The sequence below is a fragment of the Hemiscyllium ocellatum genome, chromosome 9 (assembly GCF_020745735.1).
Source record: "Hemiscyllium ocellatum isolate sHemOce1 chromosome 9, sHemOce1.pat.X.cur, whole genome shotgun sequence".
NCBI classification, from domain to species: domain Eukaryota; kingdom Metazoa; phylum Chordata; class Chondrichthyes; order Orectolobiformes; family Hemiscylliidae; genus Hemiscyllium; species Hemiscyllium ocellatum.
This window is the reverse complement of record NC_083409.1, coordinates 90,229,976-90,255,432: the sequence shown is the minus strand read 5'-3', so window position 1 is coordinate 90,255,432 and position 25,457 is coordinate 90,229,976. Positions and strand designations below refer to the sequence as shown.

Genomic DNA, 25,457 nt, shown 5'->3' with positions numbered 1-25,457 from the left:
TCAAGGATGTTGGAGGATTTGAGCTATAGGGAGAAGCTGAATAGGCTGGGGCTGTTTTCCCTGGTGCATGTGAAGCTGAGGGATGACATTGAAGGTTTATAAAATCATGAGGGGCAAGGATAGGATAAATAAGGTCTTTTCTCTGGGGTGGGGGGTGAGGGGGGAAGAGAAGAGAGGTGAGTCCAGAACTAGAGAACATAGGTTCAGGGTGAGGGGGGAAAGATATGAAAAGCACTTGGGCAACATTTTCACGCAGTGGATGGTGTTTGTATGGAATGAGCTGCCAGAGGAAGTAGAGGTTGGTACAATTGTAACACTTAAAAGGCATCTGGATGGGTATATGAATAGGAAGGGATATGGTTAAGTGCTGGCAAATCAGACTGATTTTAGGTTAGAATATCTGTTAGGCATGGAGGAATTGGACTGAAGTCTGTCTGATGTGCAGCACAAACAATGATTAGGTTTGGCAGCATCTGTGGACACAGTACCAGTTAGTGTTTTGAGTCTAGTGATCTTTCTTTCAAACTTGTTGTTCTCCATGGATTTGGGGTATAACGGACTGTTTCATGAACCTGTGACTGCTCTTCCATATTTACACACCCCCTCAGATGTTAGTAAGGAGGACTTTACAAAGTTACCAATTGGGTTTGCCATATCATTTCTGGTGCCAGGTCACTCTTTGGTTGTTGGCTTTGTTCACTTTAAGGCTATATGGTAGTTTTGATGCAATGAAATGGTTTGTTAGGCCATTCAGAGTGTAACTGAGTTTACCATGCTACTGGGCCTGCATGTAAGGACAACAACTATCATTACCTGAGGGACTTTTTTTAGTTTAAAGGCTTCTCATATCTCTTTCCCTCCGTCTATCCCCCTCTGGCAATGCAATCCATCTCTCGCTAAAGCATTAGCTGGAGATACTGGATTCTTAGCTCAGTGACGTTGGAATGCCATCTCTTCCCCCTCTTCCCTGCTGCACCCCCAGTATCTGATTTGCTTTCAGCCAAGTCATTGGGAACAATGACTCAAAGCTATTGTGTAATTCAAAAAGGCACAAATCTTGATCATATGCCTTTTGGTTTTTGCAACAAAGGATTCTTAGTATTCTATCTGTATCTAGCAAGGGTAAATGGGTTGCAAGTCAAGCTTCACTGATTTTTCTCATTGCACTAATAGCTGCTAGTAACGCAAGATTGAGCAAGTGCTCACAACAGTGGAGATTAGCATGCAAAAGACTGAATACAATTGTGTACTCTACCTGTTGCAAGCAGCCATTGACCTATTGCAATGCACTGCTCAGTTTTTGGCAGGGTTTTCTGATAGGATGCTATGTTGGAAGATATCTCCTGTAACCACTTGAGTCATAGCAGTGTGAGCCAACTCAAACCTGAGCAAGCCTTCTGTCAATAACATTGAGCATGTTTGTGACTTTTGCATAATTCTGTCTGCGGATTAGTTTTGTGCTATTTCTGTATCAAACTTGCAAGATGAGCCAATGACTAGGCTGCTACTTGGAAGATTGGGATTGATAGCAATGTGTATGTTGACTAGTGAAGATCTGTTCTAATATGCACCATAAATGGCTAATTGGTTAAATTACTGCTGGAGGGCCTCTGGAATAGTTATCTGTTCAGAGGGTGTTGTCTAATATACTGCAGACTTTCTCTATTATAAGAAAGTTCTCTCCTCATCAACTGATATAATTGGAAATCTCCTGTCCATTCCAACCTCGCTTTCTGTTTTGGGAATCACCTGTTGCAATGGTACTTTCAAACGTCCAATCATTTCGCATTAAGTCCTCTTAGCTAGATAGACCTACAACTACCTGATTAGTCCAGTTAGCATAACTTTTTATGCTATTATCATTGCATAGATACATTGCTGTTTTCTGAATCTATTGAATTTGTAAACAGTTGAGGTTAGTTTGTTTCATGATCATTCTAAAGTAGGTGGCATCATATGATGCCCCCCCAGGTCCATCAGCATTAACATCTTTGGTTTCATGAGACTCTTGTGGAACCAGCCTTAATTTCCTACCTTATACATGTTTCTGAAACATCATTTCATAACCTCTTGAATCATCTGTGTAGTTATTTAAAGGATTGTCTTGCATAGCTTAAATGTACTTTATGCCCTTGCCTATTTATATGGTGGGATTCAAATAGTGCCCTGTGCTGTATGTTTGGCTTTGTGATAATCTTAGCCACTTGTTCACCCTCCTAAGCTTGATGCAGAATTTAAGAATGGATTGGTTGTGTGGCAATAGCTATCCTGATCAGATCATACCCCACAAATTTGCGGATGGCTGAAAGGAACCATTTCCTCCATTCATGGTATTGCCAATCCTAACTGCCCTTGAGCTGAATGGCTTGCTCAGTCACTTTGAAAGTGCTTGGTCTATCTCCAGTTAGCCTGAAAAGGCCAAGTATCTATACTTTGAATCACTTGAGTAAGCCATTTCATGTCACTCAGTGGATCTCCCTTCAATTAAAAAGATATTGCTCAACTGCAGGGCAGGCATATAATATATGCATGTCTGTGCTGGTGTGATGCCAGGTACTTGGGATGTATTGCCCATAAGCTGCCTGATCCATTTGACATGTATACAGTCTGTACTGTTTTGACCTTTTTTTTTAAACACTTGATTCAATGTATATTCTACGAGCAGAGGTTCTGCAACTGGGTAGCTCTTGATGTATACTCGTGTGCAAATACTAACACCAACTTATCAGTCACTCATAGCCTGGCTCTACTTTCACCTCCCTAGAATTGCTCATAGAAGCTACCTTTTGCAGCTACAAAGAATATTCTAGCCATTTTATGAAACGTGGGGCACTGGGGATCCTGTGGTTTGTGGCTCTCTTGATGGCAGCACCTCTGCTGCTAATCACCCACTTTGCTGTAGTATAAATGGATCACTTTGACATTTGGTTGTTACATTTGTCCTGATAGGTAGCAACATATTTTTATTTTGAGAAATGCTGTCAAAACTTCTATGCTCACCCTTAACAAGAAGGATACCAGAACTGAGGCATGTGTGTGCTGGATTGGCATTACTGTTGGCAATCAACACCAGTTTAGTGCACTGAATGCCTGTGTATACTGAATACTTTCTATGTTGAAGTAGTCATGATTTGGAGATGCTGGTATTGGACGGGTGTACAAAGTTAAAAATCACAACAGGTTATAGCCCAACGGGTTTAATTGGGAGCACACTAGGTTTTGGAGCGACACTCCAGGTGATTGTCACCTCCAAAAGCTAGTGTTCTTCCAATTGTGATTTTTAACTATTGAAGTAGAGCACATGTTCTCATTAACATTTTTATCTTCCAGGTTTCTAGCTAACCACCTTTCAGAGAGCTGTCAGCCCCTTGGTTCGTGTCCTGAGCTTAGTTTTTGCTGTATAAATCTGTGGATACCGCCTTTTGCATCTAAAGGTTAGTGTTAACGAGCTTAAATTTCTTTGATTTACATCTGCTTAAAATTGATTTTAGGTAAATAAAGCTTTACTTTTATCAAAGACATTTTTGCAGTGGTTATGGATCTGTTTACACTAAATTTCACTCTTGGTTTTGAGGGAAATAATTGATTTGAACTTTTGGGGTTACTTAGTGGAACAATATGAAGACTTTAACACAATAGGCTGAATGGGTTTTGTTTTGAATTTTGCTGCTATATTCTGACTTCTGGTCATTATTCTGGTCTGAAAGATTAGTTTGGAGATTAGCCACTCCTCCTTGGGAGTAACTTTTAGCTTTGTATGAGGGGGAATGGCTGTCACAGCCCAGTGAAATTAAAACCACTTGCATGAAAACCTGAATATAGATGAGGTAGGATCACCTAGTTATTGTCCCCTCTTGTGAATCTATTTGTCCTTTTTTGTTCTAATGTTGATTTCTGGTGCTCACATATACCATATCCAGCTTTCAGATGGGTGAATTGTGATTTTAAAATGGTAACTGACTTAATGGACTGTTGCCAGCATCTTAAGTGTTTCTTCAGCTTTGTTTTAGCAAACGCGGTGTTCTGCATGAAATTGAGTTAGTCCGTTTGCGGTAGTTACGATGTCTGTTTAGTGTGCTTGTCGAGCCAACTGCAGATATTCGCAATATTTACGTTTTTTTTCTTCCCATTTTATTGGTCAGTGATAAGGTAGTCCTTTTGTCACTTCCAACTTCATGTAGCTTTGCTCACTCTTGATCACTTGTCTCAGTGATCCCTTACACACTTCTAACTGTCTTGCACTGATCCCCTCAACTCGGTAGACCTGTAACTCTTGATGTGTACAACAATTTTTTTAAAAAACTTGACCGTCCCTTAGTCGTCATACTAGTCTCCCCCTCTCTACAGCTTATTCACCTGTTTTGTGCAGATGGACATGCACCTGGGCCTACTTTCCTGTGTCAGTGTTACTGTGCTGTAAGACCCTCATTTTTTTTTCAAAACCGTCTCGAATGTGGAAACAAAGACCACTCTTGAGGAGTCCTCAGACAACTTTTAATGCTAAATTTTATGTTCTACTCTCTTCCTTCCCTTCCTTTTGTGCAGCTGAGCTGCAATACATTACCTACATGCCCTTTCACTATTTGTATGACGTGACCCTGCCAAGCACATGTTTGTGGATTAGTGGTGCTGGAAGAGCACAGCAGTTCAGGCAGCATCAGGAGCAGTAAAATTGATATTTCGGGCAAAAGCCCTTCATCAGGAATAAAGGCAGTGAGCCTGAAGGGTGGAGAGATAAGCTAGAGGAGGGTGGGGAGAAAGTAGCATGGAGTACAATAGATGAGTGGGGGAGGGGATGAAGGTGGTAGGGCAGGGAGGGGGGTGGAATGGATAGATGGAAAAGAAGATAGGTAGGTAGGACAAGTCATGGGGACATTGCTGAGCTGGAAGTTTGGAACTAGGGTGAGGTGGGGGGAAAAGGGAAAATGAGGAAACTGTTGAAATCCACGTTAATGCCCTGGGGTTGAAGTGTTCCGAGGCAGAAGGTGAGGCATTCTTCCTCTAGGCGCCTGGTGGTGAGGGAGTGGCGAAGGAGGCCCAGGACCTCCATGTCCTCAGCAGAGTGGGAGAGGGGGGGGCGGAGTTCAAACGTTGCACCACAGGGCGGTGTGGTTGATTTGGTGCAGGTGGACCAGAAATGTTCCCTAAAACGCTCCGCTAGGAGGCGTCCAGTCTCCCCAGTGTAGAGGAGACCGCATCGGGAGCAACGGATACAATAAATGATATTGGTGGATGTGCAGGTGAAACTTTGGATGTAGAAGGCTCCTTTTAGGGCCTTGGATGGAGGTGAGGGAGGTGGTGTGGGTGCAGATTTTGTTCCTGTGGTGGCAGGGGAAGGTGCCAGGATGGGAGGGTGGGTTGTAGTGGGGTGTGGACATGACTAGGGAACCTTAAATTTACCTGGACTATCTCTGACACCTCCCTCCCCTTCCTGGACCCCTCCATCTCCATTAATAACGACTGACTTGGCACTGACTTTTTTTACAAACCCACCGACACCTGGATTACACCTCTTCCCACCCTACCTCTGGCAAAAATGCCATCCTGTATTCCCAATTCCTGTCGTATCTCCTCCCAGGAGGACCAGTTCCACCACAGAACACATCAGATGGCCTCCTTCTTTAGAGACTGCAATTTCCCTTCTCACGTGGTTAAAGATGCCCTCCAATGCATCTCGTCCACATCCTGCACCTCTGCCCTCAAACCCCACCCCTCCAACTGTAACAAGGGCAGAGCGCTCCTGGTGCTCACCTTCCAACCTTCGCATAAACCGAATCATCCGTCGACATTTTCCCCCACCACCAGGGATATATTTCCCTCCCCACCCCTTTCCGCCTTCAGCAAAGACCGTTCCCTCCGTGACTATCTGGTCAGGTCCACGGCCCCCCCTACAACCCACCCTCCCATCCTGGCACGTTCCCCTACCACTGCAGGATCTGCAAAACCTGTGCCCACACCACCTCCCTTGCCTCTATCCAAGGCCCTAAAGGTGCCTTCCACATCCATCAAAATTTTTTACCTGCACATCCACCAAATTCACTTATTGTATCCATTGCTCCCGATGTGGTCTCCTCTACATTGGGGAGACTGGACGCCTCCTAGCAGAGCGCTTTAGGGAAATCTCCGGGACACCCGCACCAATCAACCACACCCTCCCGTGGCCCAACATTTCAACTCCCCTCCCACTCTGCTGAGGACATGGAGGTCCTGGGCCTCCTTCACCGCTCCCTCACGACCAGATGCCTAGAGGAAGAATGCCTCACCTTCCACGTCGGAACACTTCAACCCCAGGGCATTAATATGGACTTCAACAGTTTCCTCACTTTCCCTTTCTCTCTTCTCCGCCCCCCCCCCACCCCCCCCCCCCCCCCCCCCACCCCACCTCACCCTAGTTCCAAACTTCCAGCTCAGTACTGTGCCCATGACTTGTTCTACCTGCCTATCTTTTCCACCTATCCACTCCCCACTCACCTATTGCACTCTATGCTACTTTCTCCCCACTCCCACTTTCCTCTAGCTTATCTCTCCACGCTTCAGGCTCACTGCCTTTATTCCTGATGAAGGGCTTTTGCCCGAAATGTGTTTTTTTTTAACTGCTCCTCGGATGCTGCCTGAACTGCTGTGCTTTCCAGCACCACTAATCCAAATCTGGTTTTCAGCATCTGCAGTCTTTTTTTTTTACCAAGCTCATGTTTGTGACTATCTTGATCTGCTTTTTTTATTTCACTGAACAACTGACTCTTGTGCTATTTACCACTCTAAAATGTTAAACTTTCCTTGAATACTCTACTCCTTCCCTATCAAACCTTCTATCCTTTGCTCAATTTCACTTGCCCCTCCCCCAACACTACTTTATTATTGGCGACAGTCCATGTTGCAATGTCTGATTTTCCACAACTTCAACTTTGTACACCTCCATTGCAGCACTAGAATGTCCAGTCAGTTACCTGGTTCTGAGTAAAGTGCTTTCCTTTTCCACATTGTTCCACCCTGTTGTATCCTTTTTGACCCAAAAGACCAGTCTCCTTGTTCCAGCTCCGATTTATTGTTCAGCTGAATGACACTGCCCTTCCAAAAATTAAAACAAAAGTCAGGTGCCAACTATTTTGACAGTTGGTCTTTAAATCTGTAATCCTTTTCAGCATTGCAGGTGTGTCTACAGTTTGTTACTGCTGCTGTTGTTTGGTTCCGCTCTTAATCCAGCTCTTCCCAGCAAATCTCCTCCTGTCATAGTTCCCTTCCCTCCCTCAGATTTGCCAAGAATCTACCCATGACTCCTGCCTGTTTCTGACCACCTTGCTGCCCATCTGATAAGAAAAATAAGATCTTGTACAATGCTTTGTTGTACTAAACATCTCACTGTCTCTGCCTGTCTGGTGATCTTCAAGAGCCACATTGTCTTTCCTTTTGAATATTGAGTAGTGTGAAACTCTTGGAGGGGAGACTCCTAGTCTGTTTCTTAACAGGTTTTAAGGCTGGGCTGTAATGTTCTCAGACTCAGTTAAGCTTTCAACTCCATATTCTGTCTTGTACCTTTCAACTATATTATCAATCTCCATCCTGCCCCTGCCTGTCTTTTTTTGTGTATCTCAGCTGTTGCAAAGTGCTCCTGGTGACCTTTCCATTGTCCACTAAATGCTCTAACTTATGTCTAATTTAACCCATCACTAATTATCCTACACACTTCCCTTCTATTCTGACTCTATTGTATCCTAACATTTGAATATCTCTGATCTTGCTTCTCACTAAAGATTCAAATCATTCCCTCTAAAGTGCACATTTTTAATGTCTGTTTTCTGATTTTGTACTTGAAGTGCTAAATTGTGCTTTTAAATTATATTGAAGGTGCTATATAAATACAATTTATGACCCTTAGGTTTTGGAAGTGCCATTTTGAAACATGTTGGCAGAGATGGGGGCACGAGCTGCCCAAGTATATGCAAATCTTCTGAAAGGAGGTAAGATGCTTTTTGTTCAAAGAATGTTCAACTTGTGACTCCAAGTTGAATTTTGTTTTAAGGTTTTATTTAATAGCCTATTTGACATTTCAATGATTTGTTTAGTTATTCATGTATTTGACACTATTTATATTTGCAGTAAAGAATTCTTGCTGAGTTGTGCCTGAAAGCAATTTCTCAATCCATTAGTAGTTTCTGAAATACATAACTTAATGGACGTTTTTAATAAACTAAACGTGCATAATCTCGTATAAAGTGAAGTCAGCAAATGGAGTAGTGACCACCAACTCCAATGCATTCCAGGGATGTTTTTAATAAGCTAGAAAAATTTTTCTGGGCAGTTTGCCAGTCTGTTAGTAACTAAATGCACCCTGTTAAGTCAGAAAACCAATTGAAGCAAAGATCTCACAAGATGCAGGGTAACCTATGACTTTGGATGAAGTAATCCACCCTAAGGTGAAGAGGCACTTCACAATTTGGCAACTTCATGGCCTTGCATATCCCCTTCTCAGCCATTACTATTAAGCCAGGGGATCAACCAGAGTCAATGGAGGTGGGGCACACCAGGAGCAGCATCAGGCATAGCTAAAAATGAAGGGTCAATCTGAAGCTACCAAAAAGGGTGACTTGTGTGCCAACTGCATAAGTAGTAAGTGATGGGCAGAGCAAAGTAATCCCACAAAAAACATGCCATAGCTCTGCAGTCCTACCGCATCCAGTCGCAAATGGTAGTGAACAATTCTAAACAACTCTCTGCAGGAGGAGGCTCTACAAATCTCCATTTTCAAAGAGGGAAGAGCCTAACACATCTGTGTAAAAGATAAGGATATGGCATTTGCAGCAGGGTTTAGCTAGAAGTGCTGAGTGGATGGTGCATCTTGGTCATCTCCAGAGCTCCCCAGCATCTGATACCAGTTTACAGCCAATTTGACTCCGTGATAGCAAGCAGTTGGAGACATTGGATATTGCAAAGGTTATAGGCCCTGCTAACATCCTGGCAAAAGTACTGAAGACTTGTGTTCCAGAACTTACTGGTCCCCCTAGCCAAGTTGTTCCAGTATAGTTACAACACTGGATTCTATTTGACAATATGGAAAGTTGCCTAGTTTGTCAAAGCAGGGAAAATTCAACCTGGCCCATTACTGTCCAGTAGTGATGGAAGGTGCTGTAAAGATGCTGCCTGCTTTAGCACTAGCTGAGCAACATCCAGTTGGGCATCTGCTAGAGCCACTCACTCCTGCCTCATTTCAGCCTTGGTTCAAACATGGACAAAATAACTGAATTCCAGAGGTGATTGACAGCCCTTCACATCAAGGCTGCATTTGTGTGGCCTTCGACCCTTGCAAAACTGGAAGTTGTGCATATCAGGGCAAACTCTGGTTGGAGTCAAACCTGGCACATATGAAATGGTTGTGGATGCTGGAGGTCAGTTGTCTCTGCTCCAGGATGTTGCTGGTGTTCCTCAGGGTTGTGACCTAGGCCAAACCATCAATGACCACCACCCCCCCATCGTAAGTTTAGAAGTGTGCATTCAAACAAACATTCTCAATGTTCAGTATCATGGCAACTCGGGCTTGGTCTGAGGTGTGGCCATTGCATTCACAGCACAAATGCCAGGCCATCTAATGCCCCTTGACATTCAATGCTGTTACTAACACTGAATCTCCCACTATTAATATCCTGGTGGTTACTGTTGATTAGAAACTGAGCTGAACTTGCTATGTAAATGTAGTGTCTGCAAGAGCAGGTCAGCAGTTGGGAATACTCTGGCAAATAACCTTTTACCTCTTGACTCCCCAAAGCCTGTCCATCTAAGGTGCAGGGCTAGGGGTGTGATTTAAATACTCCCTTCTCACCTGGATGGGTTCAGCATCAATAACATTTTAAGAAGCTTGACCATATCCCAGGACAAGGCAGCATGTTTGGCAGCACATTGACAAACATCCATTCTCAACTATCAATGTTCCATTTCTGCTGCCACTGTCTAAAGATGGGCTGCAGAAACTAGGGGATTTGATCTTTGAACCTCTTAACCATTTCCATCCAGAAGGACAAGGGCAGTAGATACATAGGTATCTGCAAGTTAGCCTCAAGCCACTCCCCATCTGACTTGGAAATATCACTCACTGGGTCAAAATCCTAAAATTCCATCCCGACAGAATTGTGGATTAGTGTAGCATAGGGACTGTAGTTCAGGAAGTCGGCTTACTATCTTGTAAGGGACAATTATGGACAGACAAAATGGTGGCCACCCAGTGCAGATGTCCTACTTCTACTTTTTTAGGAAGGTAAGATTTTTTTTTTCTGGAATGTAAGAGTAAGTATAACTTGTCCCTCCTTTCCAGCCTGTAGCTACAATCTGTACTCAAATGGCAAATGTGGTGGCTGTACAAAATTTCTCAATGGTTTGCCTTCTCTTGAAGATAACAAATAGACATTTGGAAGGAAACCCTCAGACAGTTTCTCTTATTATGTGTATCTTTTAAGAGTACAAACTGGGCTGTTTTGTGTTTGCTGGTGTTTATAATTGTTTCTCTCTAGATCCAAGGATTGAAGAATACCCGCTAATGGTATCTCCTGTCCCTATGACTGCAATCCTCTTGTTCTACGTGTATTTTGTACTGTCGCTGGGACCCAGGCTCATGGCTGGCAAGAAACCTTTCGACCTTAAAAAGATTATGGTTGTCTATAATTTTGCACTGGTGTTTTTCTCGATATACATAGTATATGAGGTATGCCTGTCCTTTGTTTGGAGAGTATTGCTTTTGCTTGTTTGAATTATTGAAGAGTGTGTAGAACTCATGAATGTATTTTTTGAAGTTTTCAGGAATGTGTGAAATGTACAAGATTTTACTGAAACAGTAATGCTAAGACATTATTTTCTTGCAGCTGAACACTTAACAGGGCAGCAATGTGAATCTTAATTCAAATAATTCTTTAATTTCAACTGATAATGAACTTAAGTCTCCCCTCATGGGAACTAGTTCTGATCTCAATTCTGAGCCAACATTAGATTTAAATTTCTCAAACTCTTGTAGAGAATCTAAATATTTAAAGTTCTTTGATATTAGCAGGTAATTCTCACTATTTCTCCTTTTTTGTAATTGAAGGAAGAGTTCTTTCTGTTCATGACAAGTAACATGTTAATCACCCAATTACAAATTCGATCTCCAGTATAGTATTAAGAAATGTCTGGTTACATTTTTGTTTCTGTCCACTGATCCAGTTCTCAACAGACTCTGGCAGGTGGTTGGAAGTTCTTTAGACAAGCAGTTTTGTTCCATTGCCCAGTTCTTAACATAATGAACAACAGGAGTAGGTTGTATGGTTCCTTGAGTCTGCTCTATCATTCAATTTGATATTGGATTTAAGTTAACTTCATTTCCTTGCACTTGATCCCTGATTATAGCTCGCAACTGTGATCTTGTATATTTTATGATTCCGCTCCAGTGCTGAAGTAGAGAATTCCAAGCATGCTCCTTTTTTTGAGAAGAAATTCCTTCTTTCCTCTCTAAATGGGCAAGTGCCTTATTCTAAAACCATGTTCCCTAGTTGCAGGTTTTCCTTATGAGGCACCATCCTCTCGATGTTGTTCCCCCGTTGTTTGGATCTTCCTTTCCATAAGCTGACCTTTGTCTAAACTTCAATGGCTAAATACTCAACCTTTTTTGCCATAACAAGACTATTCAGTGATTTATTCCAAAGTCAAATGAAAAGCCTACATGCATGCTGTTGTTACAGCAAGATGTGTATAATCCATCCCTCTTGCAATGAAGATCAACGTTCCATTTTCCTTTCTAAGTTTGGATATGAAATGACTTTGGGATTCATGTACAAGGGTGCCTTTTTTTTTGTACCAAACATTCTGTAGTTGCACTCAATTTAAACTTGTTCTTCTCTTGCTGTGTAAGTTGATGAACTTGTCTGAATTAGGTTTTATCTGCCACATTTTTACTCAAACTAGCTCTGTCCCTCATGCAATCTAGTTACAATGCTGTTAGCCTTTCCTTCAGAGAATTGTCATTCATTCCAATAGTAAACAGGAAGGATGTGCTGACGTAGAATGCATTCAGAGGATGTTCACGAAAGTGGTCCCAGGAATGAAAACCTTTCATGTTTGAGGACTCTGGGTTTATATTCAGTGGAATTTAGAAGGATGCGGGGGTGATCTAATTGAAACATTCAGAATATTGAATGGCCTAGAGAGTCTATGTTGGGAAGATGTTTCCGTTGGTAGGAGAGACTATGACTTGATGGGAGGGCCTTTGTAGAACTGAGATAAGGAGAAACTACTTCAGCCAGAATGGTGAACCTATGGAGTTCATCACAGAAGGTTATAGAGGCCAGGTCATTGAGTATATTTAAGATTGGGATAACCAGTGATACTCAAGAACCTATCAGCCATGATTGAATGGTAGAGCAGACTCTATGGGAAGAATGGCCAAATTTCTGCTGCTGGCTTGTCTAAATAGTTGAGGTCCCAGCTCTGATCCTGGTGCCACTAGGTTGAAATCATTTGAAAATCGTTTTTGTTTTTATCCCAATTGTTTTCTGGTGGTCGCTTTTGCATTCGGGCTAACAGATCACTCCCAACACAATGAGTTAATAATTTTTTAAAAAGTACTTTTGAGAACCCAACTCTAGATCTTGTTCCCCATATCATCATCTTCTCCCTCCCCCCCCCCCCCCCCCCCCCCCCCCCCCCCCCCCCCCCCCATTGGATTATCAGTGATCTCTGAAGTTACTTGATGCTATCATTTGTGGAGATGGGACGATGATTTGAATTGGTTTTCTGCATTTCCTACTGCCTTTCAATAACTTATTCTACCATTGTAAAAGCTGTATTGCTCTTTTGGAATACTAATTGATTTTATTTTTAACATTCTACAGTTTTTGATGGCTGGCTGGGCTACAGGATATACATTCCGGTGCGATCCAGTGGATTATTCAAATAGCCCCAGAGCTCTTCGAGTAAGTGCTGATTCTTGTTTCTATCTGTTCTAATGCACAGTCTCTTGATGCTGATTTGAATCAAGACACTGAATGTGTTTCTCCTCACACACACCTTCCTCCTCCTCCTCCCCCTCCCCCCCGCCCAAAAAAAAAACTTTGGCCTGAGACCATCTATTTCCACTCTGTAACATTGCTGTTTTCTGGGTTCTTCTGTTGACACCCTGGTTTTATACACCTTGGCTGAAAATTCTGATGGGTGAAATCTTGCTGCTTATTGTTGATCTCCTCCAGCCCCTATGATACCTGTACTCCATAAACTCTATTTATCATACAGGAGGTTTGTGAGAATGATCTTGGATGAAGGGTTTGTCATGAGTGGTTGAAGATTCTGGGTCTGTCTTTGGAGTTTGGGAGAAGGGAAATCTAGTTAATTAATTAAAACTTAGTACTGAGGCCTGAGACTAGGATCTGAGGAACTTTTGAACTGAGATTGAGGAATTTCTTCCGAGGGCAGTTAACCTGTAGAACTCATTGCTGCAGAAGGCTGTGGAGGCCAAATTATTGAGCCTCTTAAAGACAGAGGTTCTTGATTTGGTAAGGGGGGTCTAGTCTTATGTCGAAGGGTTGAGAAAACTATGATCGAATCCAGACTCCATGGGCCAAATGGGTCTTATTCTAAGTTTGGGAGATTTGTAGCTTGGATGCTCGTTGTGGTTCTGTTCACTGAGCTGGGAATTTGTATTGCAGATGTTTTGTTCCCTGTCTGTGACATCCTCGGTGCTTGGGAGCCTCCTGTAAAGTGCTTCTGTGATCTTTCCTCCGGCATTTGTAGTCGTTTGAATCTGCCGCTTCCAGTTGTCAGTTCCAGCTGTCCACTACAGTGGTCGGTATATTGGGTCCAGGTGGATGTGCTTATTTGATTGATTGAATCTGTGGATGAGTGCCATGCCTCTAGGAATTCCCTGGCTGTTCTGTTTGGCTTGTCCTATAACTGTAGTGTTGTCCCAGTCGAATTCATGTTGCTTGTCATCTACGTGTGGGGCTACTAAGGATAGCTGGTCGTGTTGTTTCGTGGCTAGTTGGTGTTCATGGATGTGGATTGTTAGCTGTCTTCCTGTTTGTCCTATATAGTGTTTTGTGCAGTCCTTGCATGGGATTTTGTACGCTACATTGGTTTTTCTCATGCTGGGTATCGGGTCCTTCGTTCTGGTGACTGGGACAACACTACTATCATGGGACAAGCCAAACAGAGAACAGCCAGGGAATTCCTAAAGGCATGGCACTCATCCACAGATTAAATCAATAGGAACATCGACCTGGACCCAATATACTGACCACTGCAGCGGACAGCTGGAACTGACCACCGGAAGCGGCAGAATCAAACCACTATAAATGCCGGAGAAAAGATCACAGAAGCGTTTCACAGGAGGCTCCCAAGCATTGAGGAGGTCACCTAGATAGGGGACGAAACCTCTGCAACACTAATTCCCAGCTTGGCGAACAGAACTACAAGTTTTATTCTGTTCCTAATCTTTGGTTTAATGGCAGAGGTTGCTGAGAGGAAAGAAATGCATATTTTGGAAAGTGATAATTGGAAATTAAGTACTTGGGAACTATTTTGAGGTATACCAGATGAGTTGATAAGGTGTTTCTTTCAAGAATCCTTCCCTCTTGCTGATGGGCCTATTGAGGACTTGGTACACCACCTCCTTGCCTCTTCACCCCTCTTTCCCTACTGTGCCTTGACGGCTCTATGTTTAAAGTTTTCAGAAATGGCTAAGGAAGGCTTTTTGATTTTATAAGTATGCTGTTGGGAATTTAGTGGGTGGCACGGTGGCTCAGTGGTTCGCACTGCTGCCTCTTAGCACCAGGGTCCCAAGTTCAATTCCAGCCTCTGGCGACTGTGGAGTTTGCACATTCGCTGTGGGTTTCCTCCGGGTGCTCAGTTTTCCCCCCACAATCCAAAAATGTGCAGGTTGAGTGAATTGGCCATGCTAAATTGTCCAGTGTTAGGTGAAGGGGTAATTGTAGGGGAATGGGTCTGGCTGGGTTGCTGTTCGGAGGGTCGGTGTGGACTTATTGGGCTGAAGGGCCTGTTTCCACATGGAATCTAATCTTAAAAATTCCAGGCTGAAGGAACTAGAAAGCCTTGCTTTGTTTCCATGCTGTATGACTGACTCTCAGCCACTGCACTACTATCATCTTGTGCCAATTGGATGCTGTCCTCTGGCAATAGGTGTATAGATACACTGCTTTTTCTTGATGCCAATACTTAAAAGGTAGTTTTGAAGTGGGGTCTTGCATCGGATGAGGAAGAAATGATCCACTTGTGACTACTTGCTGCCACCCTGGGTGATAGAATGCCAACTGCCACTTTCAGATTTGTGAAGCTCTGTATACTAGCTTTACTAGCAGAGTTGTAGAAATTCTATTCTAATACCAGACTAATGATCAGGAAGGACCTGATCATGGTTACAACTGCACTGAGCATTTGGTGTCAAAAGCTGACAGTCAAATCTAAATATGGAGATTATCTAGAATCCAAAAGCTTCCACAACTTAAAGTTCACTATGGTTCCAGAAAAGTTGGCAAGTCATCTTGCATCTAAGACTTGTTCAGTCACATTTGGGGTGTGCAGTTCTGTACCCCATACTATAGGAAGAATGTGAAGTCTTTGGAGAGGGTTCAAAGAAACTTATCAGATCTTGGATTGGAGGGTATTGGCTAGGAGGAGAGGTTGGACAGACTTGGATTGTTTTTTGTGGGTGTTGCAGGGTGAGGGGTGACCTGAGTGCATAAAATTTGAGGGGTGTATATAGGGTGGGTAGTCAAACTACACCCTCCCCCAGGCATGGTTTTAAGTCAGTGGGGCAAGTTTATAAAGGAGATGAGTTTTCAGTGGGTGCCTGAAATGTGTTGCCAGAGGTGGTTGATGCAAAGTTTGAGGCATTTAAACTCCTGAATAGGCTAGGAAGAGAAGGATATGGACCATGTGTGCAGATGGGATTAGTTTTAGAATGGCATTGTGGTCGTTGGCTGAATTGCCTATTTCGGTGGCGTTCCTATGTTTAAAAGCTTAACTTGCTGCACAAAACTGGCTTATGCTAGTGGTTGCTCTACACCACAACTAAGGACCTAGCTTTTAAAGGAGCTATTTGGTATGAGTAAACACCACATCCTAAGTGTCTGTATTTTAATACAGGAATTATTTAAAGATACTACAAATTGATCCCAGTGCTCCTCATCAATAATCTGGCTGGTGAGTGTGGGACAGTAGGGAGTTCACCACTAAACTGTGTGCCTGTCGCCCTGGGTCAGATCCCTTCTCCATCTCTGAAAATGTTTAACTGTGGAGGGCAGTAACTGAGTTTTTCAGTAGTCTCATTAGGATGTTCTGATAATGGCTTATCACTGGAATGCTGATAGCAAAAGAAACTGGTTGAAGCACTTATGAAACCAACTATCAAGCCAACAGCTTTATGGCACTTCCTATTAGCACTCTGGAATGATAGTGCTATGCAGTGCCACATTTGTTAGTAAATATAATTCATAAATAATGGGGATTTGGTATGTAAAGTAGATCCTGATTTGATACTATGGCTATACCCATTTCTGTTCAAATTGTCTGAACCTTTTGGATATGTGATTCCATAACTCCTCTTGAAGTGGGACAAGATTACTTTGGTCCTGGTTAACTTTTAATTTGATTTTACAGTGTTTGATTATCTGGTTGTTGTTTTCCACTACTGCAGAATGTGCAACTGGTGACTCCTTTCCATCATTATAGTAGCAATAAGTGCCTCATTCTTTCTAACAAAGAAAGTCTTGGTCATAAAGGATGCAATATAATTGAGGCACCTTTTAACTTGTTGAACTGATGCCTGGAGGAATACACTCTGTTGAGAACTGGACGACTTGCTGCTGTGCTTAAAATCTCTCTATGCAGTTGCTGGTGTTCTGGCTGAATTTCTGATGCTTTTACACTGGAAATAGGGTGAGGTTTCCTGCAGCAGCAGTGGTGAGGGTTGAGAAATGGCAGTAATGCTTAACCACAGAATATTTGACTAGTTTGTGTCAACCCGATGAGAACAATACCTGAACATGTTGCAGCAATCCACTCTAATTGTTTCTCTTTCAGAATTTTGTTCTTGACAATATTCTGTTTTAAATCCAATGAAGGGGGAACTTTTGACTGTCCTTGTAATTTTTAATTCCCTAACTTTGGGCGGCACGGTGGCACAGTGGTTAGCGCTGCTGCCTCACAGCGCCAGGGACCTGGGTTCAATTCCCGCCTCAGGCGACTGACTGTGTGGAGTTTGCACGTTCTCCCCGTGTCTGCGTGGGTTTCCTCCGGGTGCTCCGGTTTCCTCCCACAGTCCAAAGATGTGCGGGTCAGGTGAATTGGCCATGCTAAATTGCCCGTAGTGTTAGGTAAGGGGTATATGTAGGGGTATGGGTGGGTTGCGTTTCGGCGGGTCGGTGTGGACTTGTTGGGCCGAAGGGCCTGTTTCCACACTAAGTAATCTAATCAAAAACTTTTCACAATTTTTGGTAATGGAGGGATATGGTATCTTTTTTACCACCCCCAACGTTCACATGTGCATATATATGCAGGCTCTGACAATGGTGCACACAACTACTGTAAAAGCTGCATGAAGACTCATTTTCCATGATATACATTTGGCTCATTGAGTTGCTGTCTCTGAACCCCTCTGACACAACTTGATATGTCCCTCTACATTGTAAACTAACTCTCCCTAGTGGGCAGACAAGCTGCTGACAGTATCGGCCCCAGTGGGACCTGCTCATTTCTGCTGCTTAGATTTGGCTCACTTTAAGTGAAGCCTTTTTATTTAATTAATTTTGCACCTCCTTGTTTGTTCTTCCACTCCATTCAATGCCAGCTTAGCTAATTTATGTCCATGCTGTTTGCATTCCATTAATTTCAGCTCCCTGGGTCAGTGCCAGTTTTTAATTTATTTTCACCAGACGTGTTCAGTGTCTAATTTTATTTAGTTTGAACCGAATAACTTCGAATCCAGTTGATTTCAACTTAAACAATTAACTTAACCATGTCCCATCCATCAGAGTTTAATTCTGCCACCATTCAAATTTCAAGTGAACTTAATGCCCTCCTGCAATCTCACTGATCAATGATTGGCGTAATAGTGTCATCAAACACGTTCCCCAATTCCATGAGATTGTGTGATCTGTGGTTGAGCTGCATGTACTCCCCTTTTGAACTTAATGACAATGACAGACAATAAAGACTCAGGACTTTCTATTTGGCAATCCACTTCATTCTCTATGGTGAAAAGCTGCGGTCCCAGCACCATCTGTGTAGGATACTGCTAGTCCCATCTAGTTCTTTAGAAGTCTTGCTCATCGTTTAAACAGGATCCATAATCTGCCTGTGAATTGTTTGTTTTTTAACTGATCACTTGAGACTGCTTAGGGCTTATGCCCGAAACGTCGATTCTCCGCCTTTGCTGCCTGACTTGCGCTTTTCCAGCAACACCATTTTTAAGCACTGCTTAAGTGTACTGTCTGGGGTTTTAAAATTACAATTCCACTTTTGATCATCAGATACAAAATATTTTTAAATTGCTCCAGTTGAATGAGCTTTTTTTTGAGCAGTCATTGGAACATGTGACCAGTGCTTGGGCTGTAGGCGTTTTGTTTGTGACTTGTGAATTCTGCTGCCCAGTAATACCCATTCAGATAGGATTGTACTTTTCCAAAAAGCAGCGCTTCATTCTGCTAGGCATCATGTGAAGAGGTTTGTTTATAAAATGGAGGAACAATACCACCCATAAACAAGTGGATTTTAAACCACAGCTTGGCTGTATTCTTAGTAAATGGTTTACTCATGATCCTATTTCCTTGTGGTCTTATTTCTTGCCTTTGTTGAATAGCATTGATCTCTAACATTTCTAGGTTCAATGAATTGAAAGACCATCAGGCATAATTTTAATCTGTAGATTAATGTTATGTAGCATTTTGTTACTCCAGACTCCAAGCACTTTTAAAATTTTGTGGAATGAATTATTTTTCCCTCTAACAATTGCATTCCATTTAGTAGTCTGCCTGAAGACTGGCATAAACTGGTTCGGTTGACTAGCTTTCGATGTGCAAGCTCAAGTTTTTTTTTGTCCTTTCCTCAGATGGTGCGTGTGGCGTGGCTGTTCCTATTTTCCAAATTTGTTGAACTGTTTGACACAGTGAGTATAACTAATTAATCTGATCTAAAATAATTGGTGAGTCTGTACTGATCTGTTCAGATGTAGAAACTCCATTATCTTAAAGGTCTGTTTATGTTGCAGATCTAATAGTGCTCTGGGGAGAAGGGAGTGAGGGGACATAATTCAATGTGTGCTAGATTAGTATTAATATAGGATGTATCATAACTTTGTTTTGAAAAATGTTGTTTGATAAGGGCATTTTTAGACTTGAGACACATTTTTGTTACTTTGAATCTAACAGTGGTTAGCACTGCTGCCTCACAGCGCCAGAGACCTGGGTTCAATTCCTGCCTCAGGTGACTGACTGTGTGGAGTTTGCACGTTCTCCCCGTGCCTGTGTGGGTTTCCTCCAGGTGCTCCGGTTTCTTCCCAAAGATGTGTGGGTCAGGTGAATTGGCCATGCTAAACTGCCCGTAGTGTTAGGTAAGGGGTAAATGTATGGGTGGGTTGTGCTTTGGCGGGTCGGTGTGGACTTGTTGGGCCGAAGGGCCTGTTTCCACACTAAGTAATCTAATCTCATTTAGACTTGATGTTAATGAGACCTTTTTAACACATCTGCTTAGTTTAGCAAAAGAAAATTTTGATCCAAGAAACTGCATCATAACCACATTGACTCCATTCAAATGCTGCTATTGTCATTGCTTGTTATCTTTTGCCCAAGACATTTAGGTTGATGTGCTTTGCTGTCATTCTGTCTCAGGTATTCTTTGTTTTGCGGAAGAAAAACAGCCAGATTACCTTCCTTCACATCTTCCACCATTCAATTATGCCTTGGACCTGGTGGTGGGGAGTTAAGTTTGGACCAGGTACAGAGATTGAAAGTTTGTTTTTATTGGACTTCGCATCCTTCCTCTGCCAAGTGGCATTTGGATGTCGTCAGCTTGCAATTTGCTAATTTGCACAGTGTCTTGTTGACTTACACCCAGATGCTGGCTCTCTCATCAAGCAACACTTTGGAAGAAAAATATTCTCCAATCCAAATTGTCTCCCAATCTGTACCCTATTCTTTTTGTACTAAAATGCTGGAAAAGCTCAATAGGCCTGGAAGCATCTGTGAAGAGCAGTTTAATGTTTTTGGGTTGTGACCTTCCTCACATTTGTTCTGATTTTCTATCCACAGTTGCTGCCAGATGACCTGGGTTTTCCAGCAATTTGTTTTGTTTTTTCCAGTTTTGTTTTAATTCTGGTTTTGGTTACTTAGACTGACTTCAAATGTTTCAGTATTGCCACATTTTAGCTGTCGAAGAACAAAAAATTACAACACAGGGCTGCTTGGCCCTCCAAGCCTATGCTGATTCAGATCCTCTATCTAAACCTGTCACTTACTGTCTAAGGGTCTGTATCCCTCTGCTCCCAGCCCATTCAATTATCTATCTAGATACATCTTAAATGATGCAATTGTGCCTGCCTCTACCACCTCTGCTGACAACACATGCCAGGCACCCACCACCCTCTGCTTAAGAACTTTGCACACAACCTCTTTAACTTGCCCTCTCTTTGAACTCGCGACCCCTAGTAATTGTGTCTCACTCTTGGAGCTGGGGTAAGGTCTGGGCTGCTTGCAATTTACCCTGTCTATACTTGAGTTATGTAGACCACAATCAGTGTGCCCCACCCTCCCAATCTCCATCTTTCTAATGAAAAATAATCCTTTTCTATTCAAACTCTCTTCATAGCCAGTGTCCTCATACCAGGCACTGTCTTGGTGAACCTCCTCTGTACCTCAAGTATCCACATCCTTTTGGTAATGTGGTGACCAGAACTGTATGCAGTGTTCCAAATGTGGATGAACCAAAGTCTTGTACAACTGTAACGTGAACTGCCAACTCTTGTACTTCATACCCCATCTGATGAAGGAAAGCCTGCCATATTGCTGCCCTGACCACACTATTGTCATATTGCCACCTTCAGGGAATAATGGACGTGAACACCCAGATCTCTCTACATCAGTTTTCTCCAGGATTTTTCCATTTAAGGCATAGTTCGATCTTGAATTGATCTTCCAAACTTCATCACGTCTCACTTGATCAGATTGAACTGCATCTGCTATTTCTCTGCCCAACTCTCCAATCTATCTGTATTCTGCTGTTAGCTTTAAGCTCTAATTCCCTGCCTAAAAATCCTCTTGTCCATTCTTCCATTTCAAGAGTTTTTGGCATGTACATCTTCATCAAGACCTAGATTTTTGGTTTTTGTGGCTTAGTGCCAAATTTTGTTTTACAATGCCCACTGCTCTGTTGGATGCTTTGTGTTATGGAGTGATTTTTAAAAAAAATTGATACTCTGCTATTCATCCACAAACACTATCTAATGGAAAGGCTTTGGCCTTTGGCTGTCTCTCTTACAGGTGGTATGGGATCCTTCCACGCCATGGTGAACTCAATTGTCCATGTCATCATGTACTTCTATTATGGGTTGTCTGCAGCTGGTCCAGCTTTTCAGAAATACCTCTGGTGGAAAAAGTATATGACAGCAATACAACTGGTCAGTGGCACTTAGGATTTAGCTGTTGAAAGGAAAGGGGGTGATGTGTGGTATCTCTCCATTGATTTTAATGGAGCAGCATGGTGGGGGGGGAAGATACTACCCAAAGTTTAAGATTTGTAGCTTGTTGTTCTGTTTGCCGAGCTGGGAGTTTTTCTTGCAAATGTTTCGTCCCCTTTCTAGGTGACATCTTCAGTGCTTGGGAGCCTCCTGTGAAGCGCTTCTGTGCTGATTCCAACAGCATTTATACTGGTTTGAATCTGCCGCTTCCGGTTGTCAGTAGCAACCGGAAGTGGCAGATTCTAACGGCATTTATATTGGTTTGAATCAGCACAGGAGGCTCCCAAGCACTGAAGATGTTACCTAGAAAGGGGATGAAATGTTTGCAAGAAAAACTCCCAGCTCGGCGAACAGAACCACAACAAGATACTACCCACTTTTCAAAAAAAAAATGTGGGTATAGTACAGTGACCAAGCTCGAAACATGGTGAAGTTTAAATCCAGCATAGTTACTCAGACTAAGATTTATGTGCTGCAAGTACTGAGAAAATGTGATAAAAGAAAAATACTTTTTTTTTTAAAGCTTTCTCAAGGCTTCTAAATATTCTGCAGTATTTGCAGCCAGTTAACTGATTTTGAAATATAATCTCTGGCTACAGAAATGCAACCAATTGGCACAAGAAGCTACACGTTTTAAAATACATTAAGATTGTCAAACTGTGTGCAATCCATGGACATATTCATTCTTTTACACTTGGGTGAAACCACCCAATTAATAGTCCCCTGAAAACTACCTTTTTTTTTATTAGGTTTTTTAATGTTATGGCTTTTTTATCTTGCTACTGAGCTTTGTCAGTGCATTCCAGAACACGCTTCACTGGACACTTCAGGTTCTTTTGTGAATCGCCTCTAATACTGGAGGCGATTTCTCATTTTTGCATAAATGATTTTGAAGCCCCTTCTCCACACTAAGGTTGCAAACAAGTATTGAAAAATGTGGTGCTGGAAAAACACAGCAGGCCAGGCAGCATCAGAGCAGCAGGCAAATCAATGTTTCGGGCATAAGCATCACATTTTTCAAATCTGGTCTCCAGCATCTGCAGTCCTCGCTTTCTCCCTGCGAACAAGTATTGCCCAGAACACTGGGGAGAACGTCCATAACATGTGCCATGGAATATTTTGCACTTAGATGAGGCCAGTTTAACAACTTAACTGGATACATACCTTGAGTACTGTAGCAACTTTGGATTGAAAGTACTGCTAAGGTGTTAGTAATCTAGGCCAAATCTAATTTGTTTTAGCAATCATTATTTTCCAATTTCCCTTAAACTATCCATTGTCAATGGAGGTGCAGTATTTGCTGCCATTAGATTTACTTTTTTTCTATACGTTTTCTATCCCTTTTTTAGGTGCAGTTTGTCATCGTCTCTCTGCATGTCACCCAATACTACTTCATGGATCATTGTGATTACCAGTTCCCCATCTTTATCCATCTTGTGTGGATGTACGGAACATTCTTTTTCATTCTCTTCTCCAACTTCTGGTACCAGGCGTACACAAAGGGCAGGAGGCTTCCCAAAGGAGAAAAACAGAAAGCAGCCATGAAGAATGGAAGGCCGGCAGCAGAGAATGGTGGGCACTTGCTGGAAAATGGGGAGTTGATGAATGGAAAAGTGAAGACAAATTAGCAGGAGCATAACTTTTTAAATAAACCAATTATTGTATTTTTGTTTTTGGCAAGTTTTCAGGAGGGAGGGTGCAGCGATTTAAGCTGGTTTTGAACTTGACTTAAGAATTTCATACAGTCTATTTAATCACTCTGGCACCACGTTGGAATTCAATCTGGGAAAAGTTGTCTGACTAAATGTTTTAAGGATCCTGTGTAATTAACAAATGATGGGTTTATGGCTAATCAAGTCTCGGTTTTGTTTGGAATCCTTGCACTTTTCTAACTGACATTGGTTACAAGGATAAAGCAGATTGTGTGACATGGGGAAAAAGGTGGACCCCGTGCCTCCTGACTAAGAGAAGGCCAGTTCAACACTAGTCTGTGCTTCAGACTGAACTGTGGGATGCTCTGTTTCCTGAGCAGTTGAATATGTGCAGTTTTCCGGTCTCTGCTATTTCCCTCTACCACCAGTGTTGCATCTAATAGTACCCCAGGTCTGCAAAGAACTAACGGTGTAACGGTGTTGCCTTTAACCCTTCCTCTGAAAATCTGCAAACAATTACACCTAATGCTGTTGAGTCTAGCCACCATCACAGCAGTTGAAGGAATGAGATTTCCTTCAAATGGCCCACCTGCTTGGGTGAGTCTTTAGTAATTTATAATATCTAGTTACAAATTTAAGATTAAAGCTCTTTTCACTAAAAATTGTAATTAATTAGATTTTTAGATTTTTATTTACTTCAAGCAATATTGCTGTATATTTTGGGAATGAAAGAAACCACAATGTTTGAGAACTGCTTGGTGGGACAGTGTTAATGTGGTCCTTACAGCAGGGAATTTTTTATTGATGTTTTGTGGTGGGCAGGTAGAAGAGTCAACTTTTAATCATTCAGTACTTGCTAAATATCCTGTAGGCAGAGTGTCCCATAAATAACCCTTTTCCTCTTGATCTGTCATCTAGTGGGGACAAAATGACAAGCCTGTCAAGGGTAGTGCTGAACATCCCCCTCAAAGTAAGTTCTAATTGGTCTCTGGAGTGAAATGGATACTGTGGCTAGAACCAGAATTGTCTAGTCAGTGTGTGGGGCAGAAATTTCTTTGAAGAAAACTGTAAACTTTCAGTGTAGGACTTGAATTATAACTTTCCTTTTTTATTCTGTACAATTTTAACTTAATGTTGCAGGATTAATAGGACCTAAACTGATGCTGTGTACATAGTTTCCCTTCAGTCACTGCTAGCTGTAGGCAGAGGTGAGCATCATATTGAAGTAACCCCAGACATAAACTGTCAAGGCATTCATCAGCCATATTGAACTCCATTTTAGGAGTTTTACAAAATGCAGTACAGAATGGGGTAGGGGAAGGAAAGCAGTACAGCTATATTCTTTAGTTCTTTGCAAATCTATCTTATTGCAGTCAAGAAGATCCCCATGAGTAAAAACAGTGAAGGAAGATCTATGGGATTATGATCTCACAGGAGCAAGTTCCAATAGGAATTTTCTGACTCTGAAATAAATTCAATTTCAAAACTCAAATGTTTGGTCTGATTTACTTTGTCATTGTTGCTCCATTTTCTATGGACTACAAATCTTCAACTTATTTTATTCTCCTAACACTTTGCTGTCACTGGAACTTTGCCTCTTATCCTAATTTTAATATTTTAACTGCAATTCCAGATATCGCTATGTTTTGTGAACATAGTGTAGTTTTCTCAATCCAGTGTGTTGAGTATTTCTACAGCTATGCTGTTTGCCTTTTTTTTTCCCTGCCTGAGGCTGCAGTTTCCTGACCATTTTGAGGCAACGTTATCCAGAATGTGGGCTTTGGCAATGTGACATTGCTTGGAATTCTTTGGTGTATGGAAAAGGTGGTTATCTGGCTAGCTTTTACCATGCTCCAACTTGCCATAATGGCCTAATCTTGTGTTTTTAAGGATTTTTGACTGTAGATTGAGATCTTTTGACATTGTGGGAAGCTAGGGAAGAAACTACAGGGCTCCTAATATTTATACCATCCACCGGTAAGGTGCCAGCATACTGGAGAGTGGCTAATATTGTGCCATATTTAACACTGCCTGGAAGGAAAGGTCAGAACTACAGATCAGTGGGTAGGGTTATTGGTGAAGATTATAAGAGACATTTATCTACGTGC

The 25,457-nt window shown here is 42.2% G+C and overlaps 1 protein-coding gene across 6 annotated transcripts in view; it reads left to right on the top strand.

The window, feature by feature from the left end:
- LOC132819150 (elongation of very long chain fatty acids protein 1-like) overlaps positions 1 to 24,841 on the top strand; it is a 78,539-nt gene extending 53,698 nt beyond the window's left edge. For all 6 annotated transcript variants that reach the window (XM_060830559.1, XM_060830556.1, XM_060830557.1 and 3 more), the window contains 8 exons: positions 3,331 to 3,434; positions 7,877 to 7,958; positions 10,500 to 10,690; positions 12,849 to 12,929; positions 19,076 to 19,132; positions 19,854 to 19,959; positions 21,501 to 21,637; positions 23,047 to 24,841. In XM_060830559.1, coding sequence (XP_060686542.1) covers positions 7,901 to 7,958; positions 10,500 to 10,690; positions 12,849 to 12,929; positions 19,076 to 19,132; positions 19,854 to 19,959; positions 21,501 to 21,637; positions 23,047 to 23,325 — 909 coding nt within the window. In that variant the 5' untranslated portion in view covers positions 3,331 to 3,434; positions 7,877 to 7,900 and the 3' untranslated portion in view covers positions 23,326 to 24,841. The remainder of the gene's footprint in view (positions 1 to 3,330; positions 3,435 to 7,876; positions 7,959 to 10,499; positions 10,691 to 12,848; positions 12,930 to 19,075; positions 19,133 to 19,853; positions 19,960 to 21,500; positions 21,638 to 23,046) is intronic.
- The last annotated feature ends 616 nt before the right edge of the window (positions 24,842 to 25,457 follow it).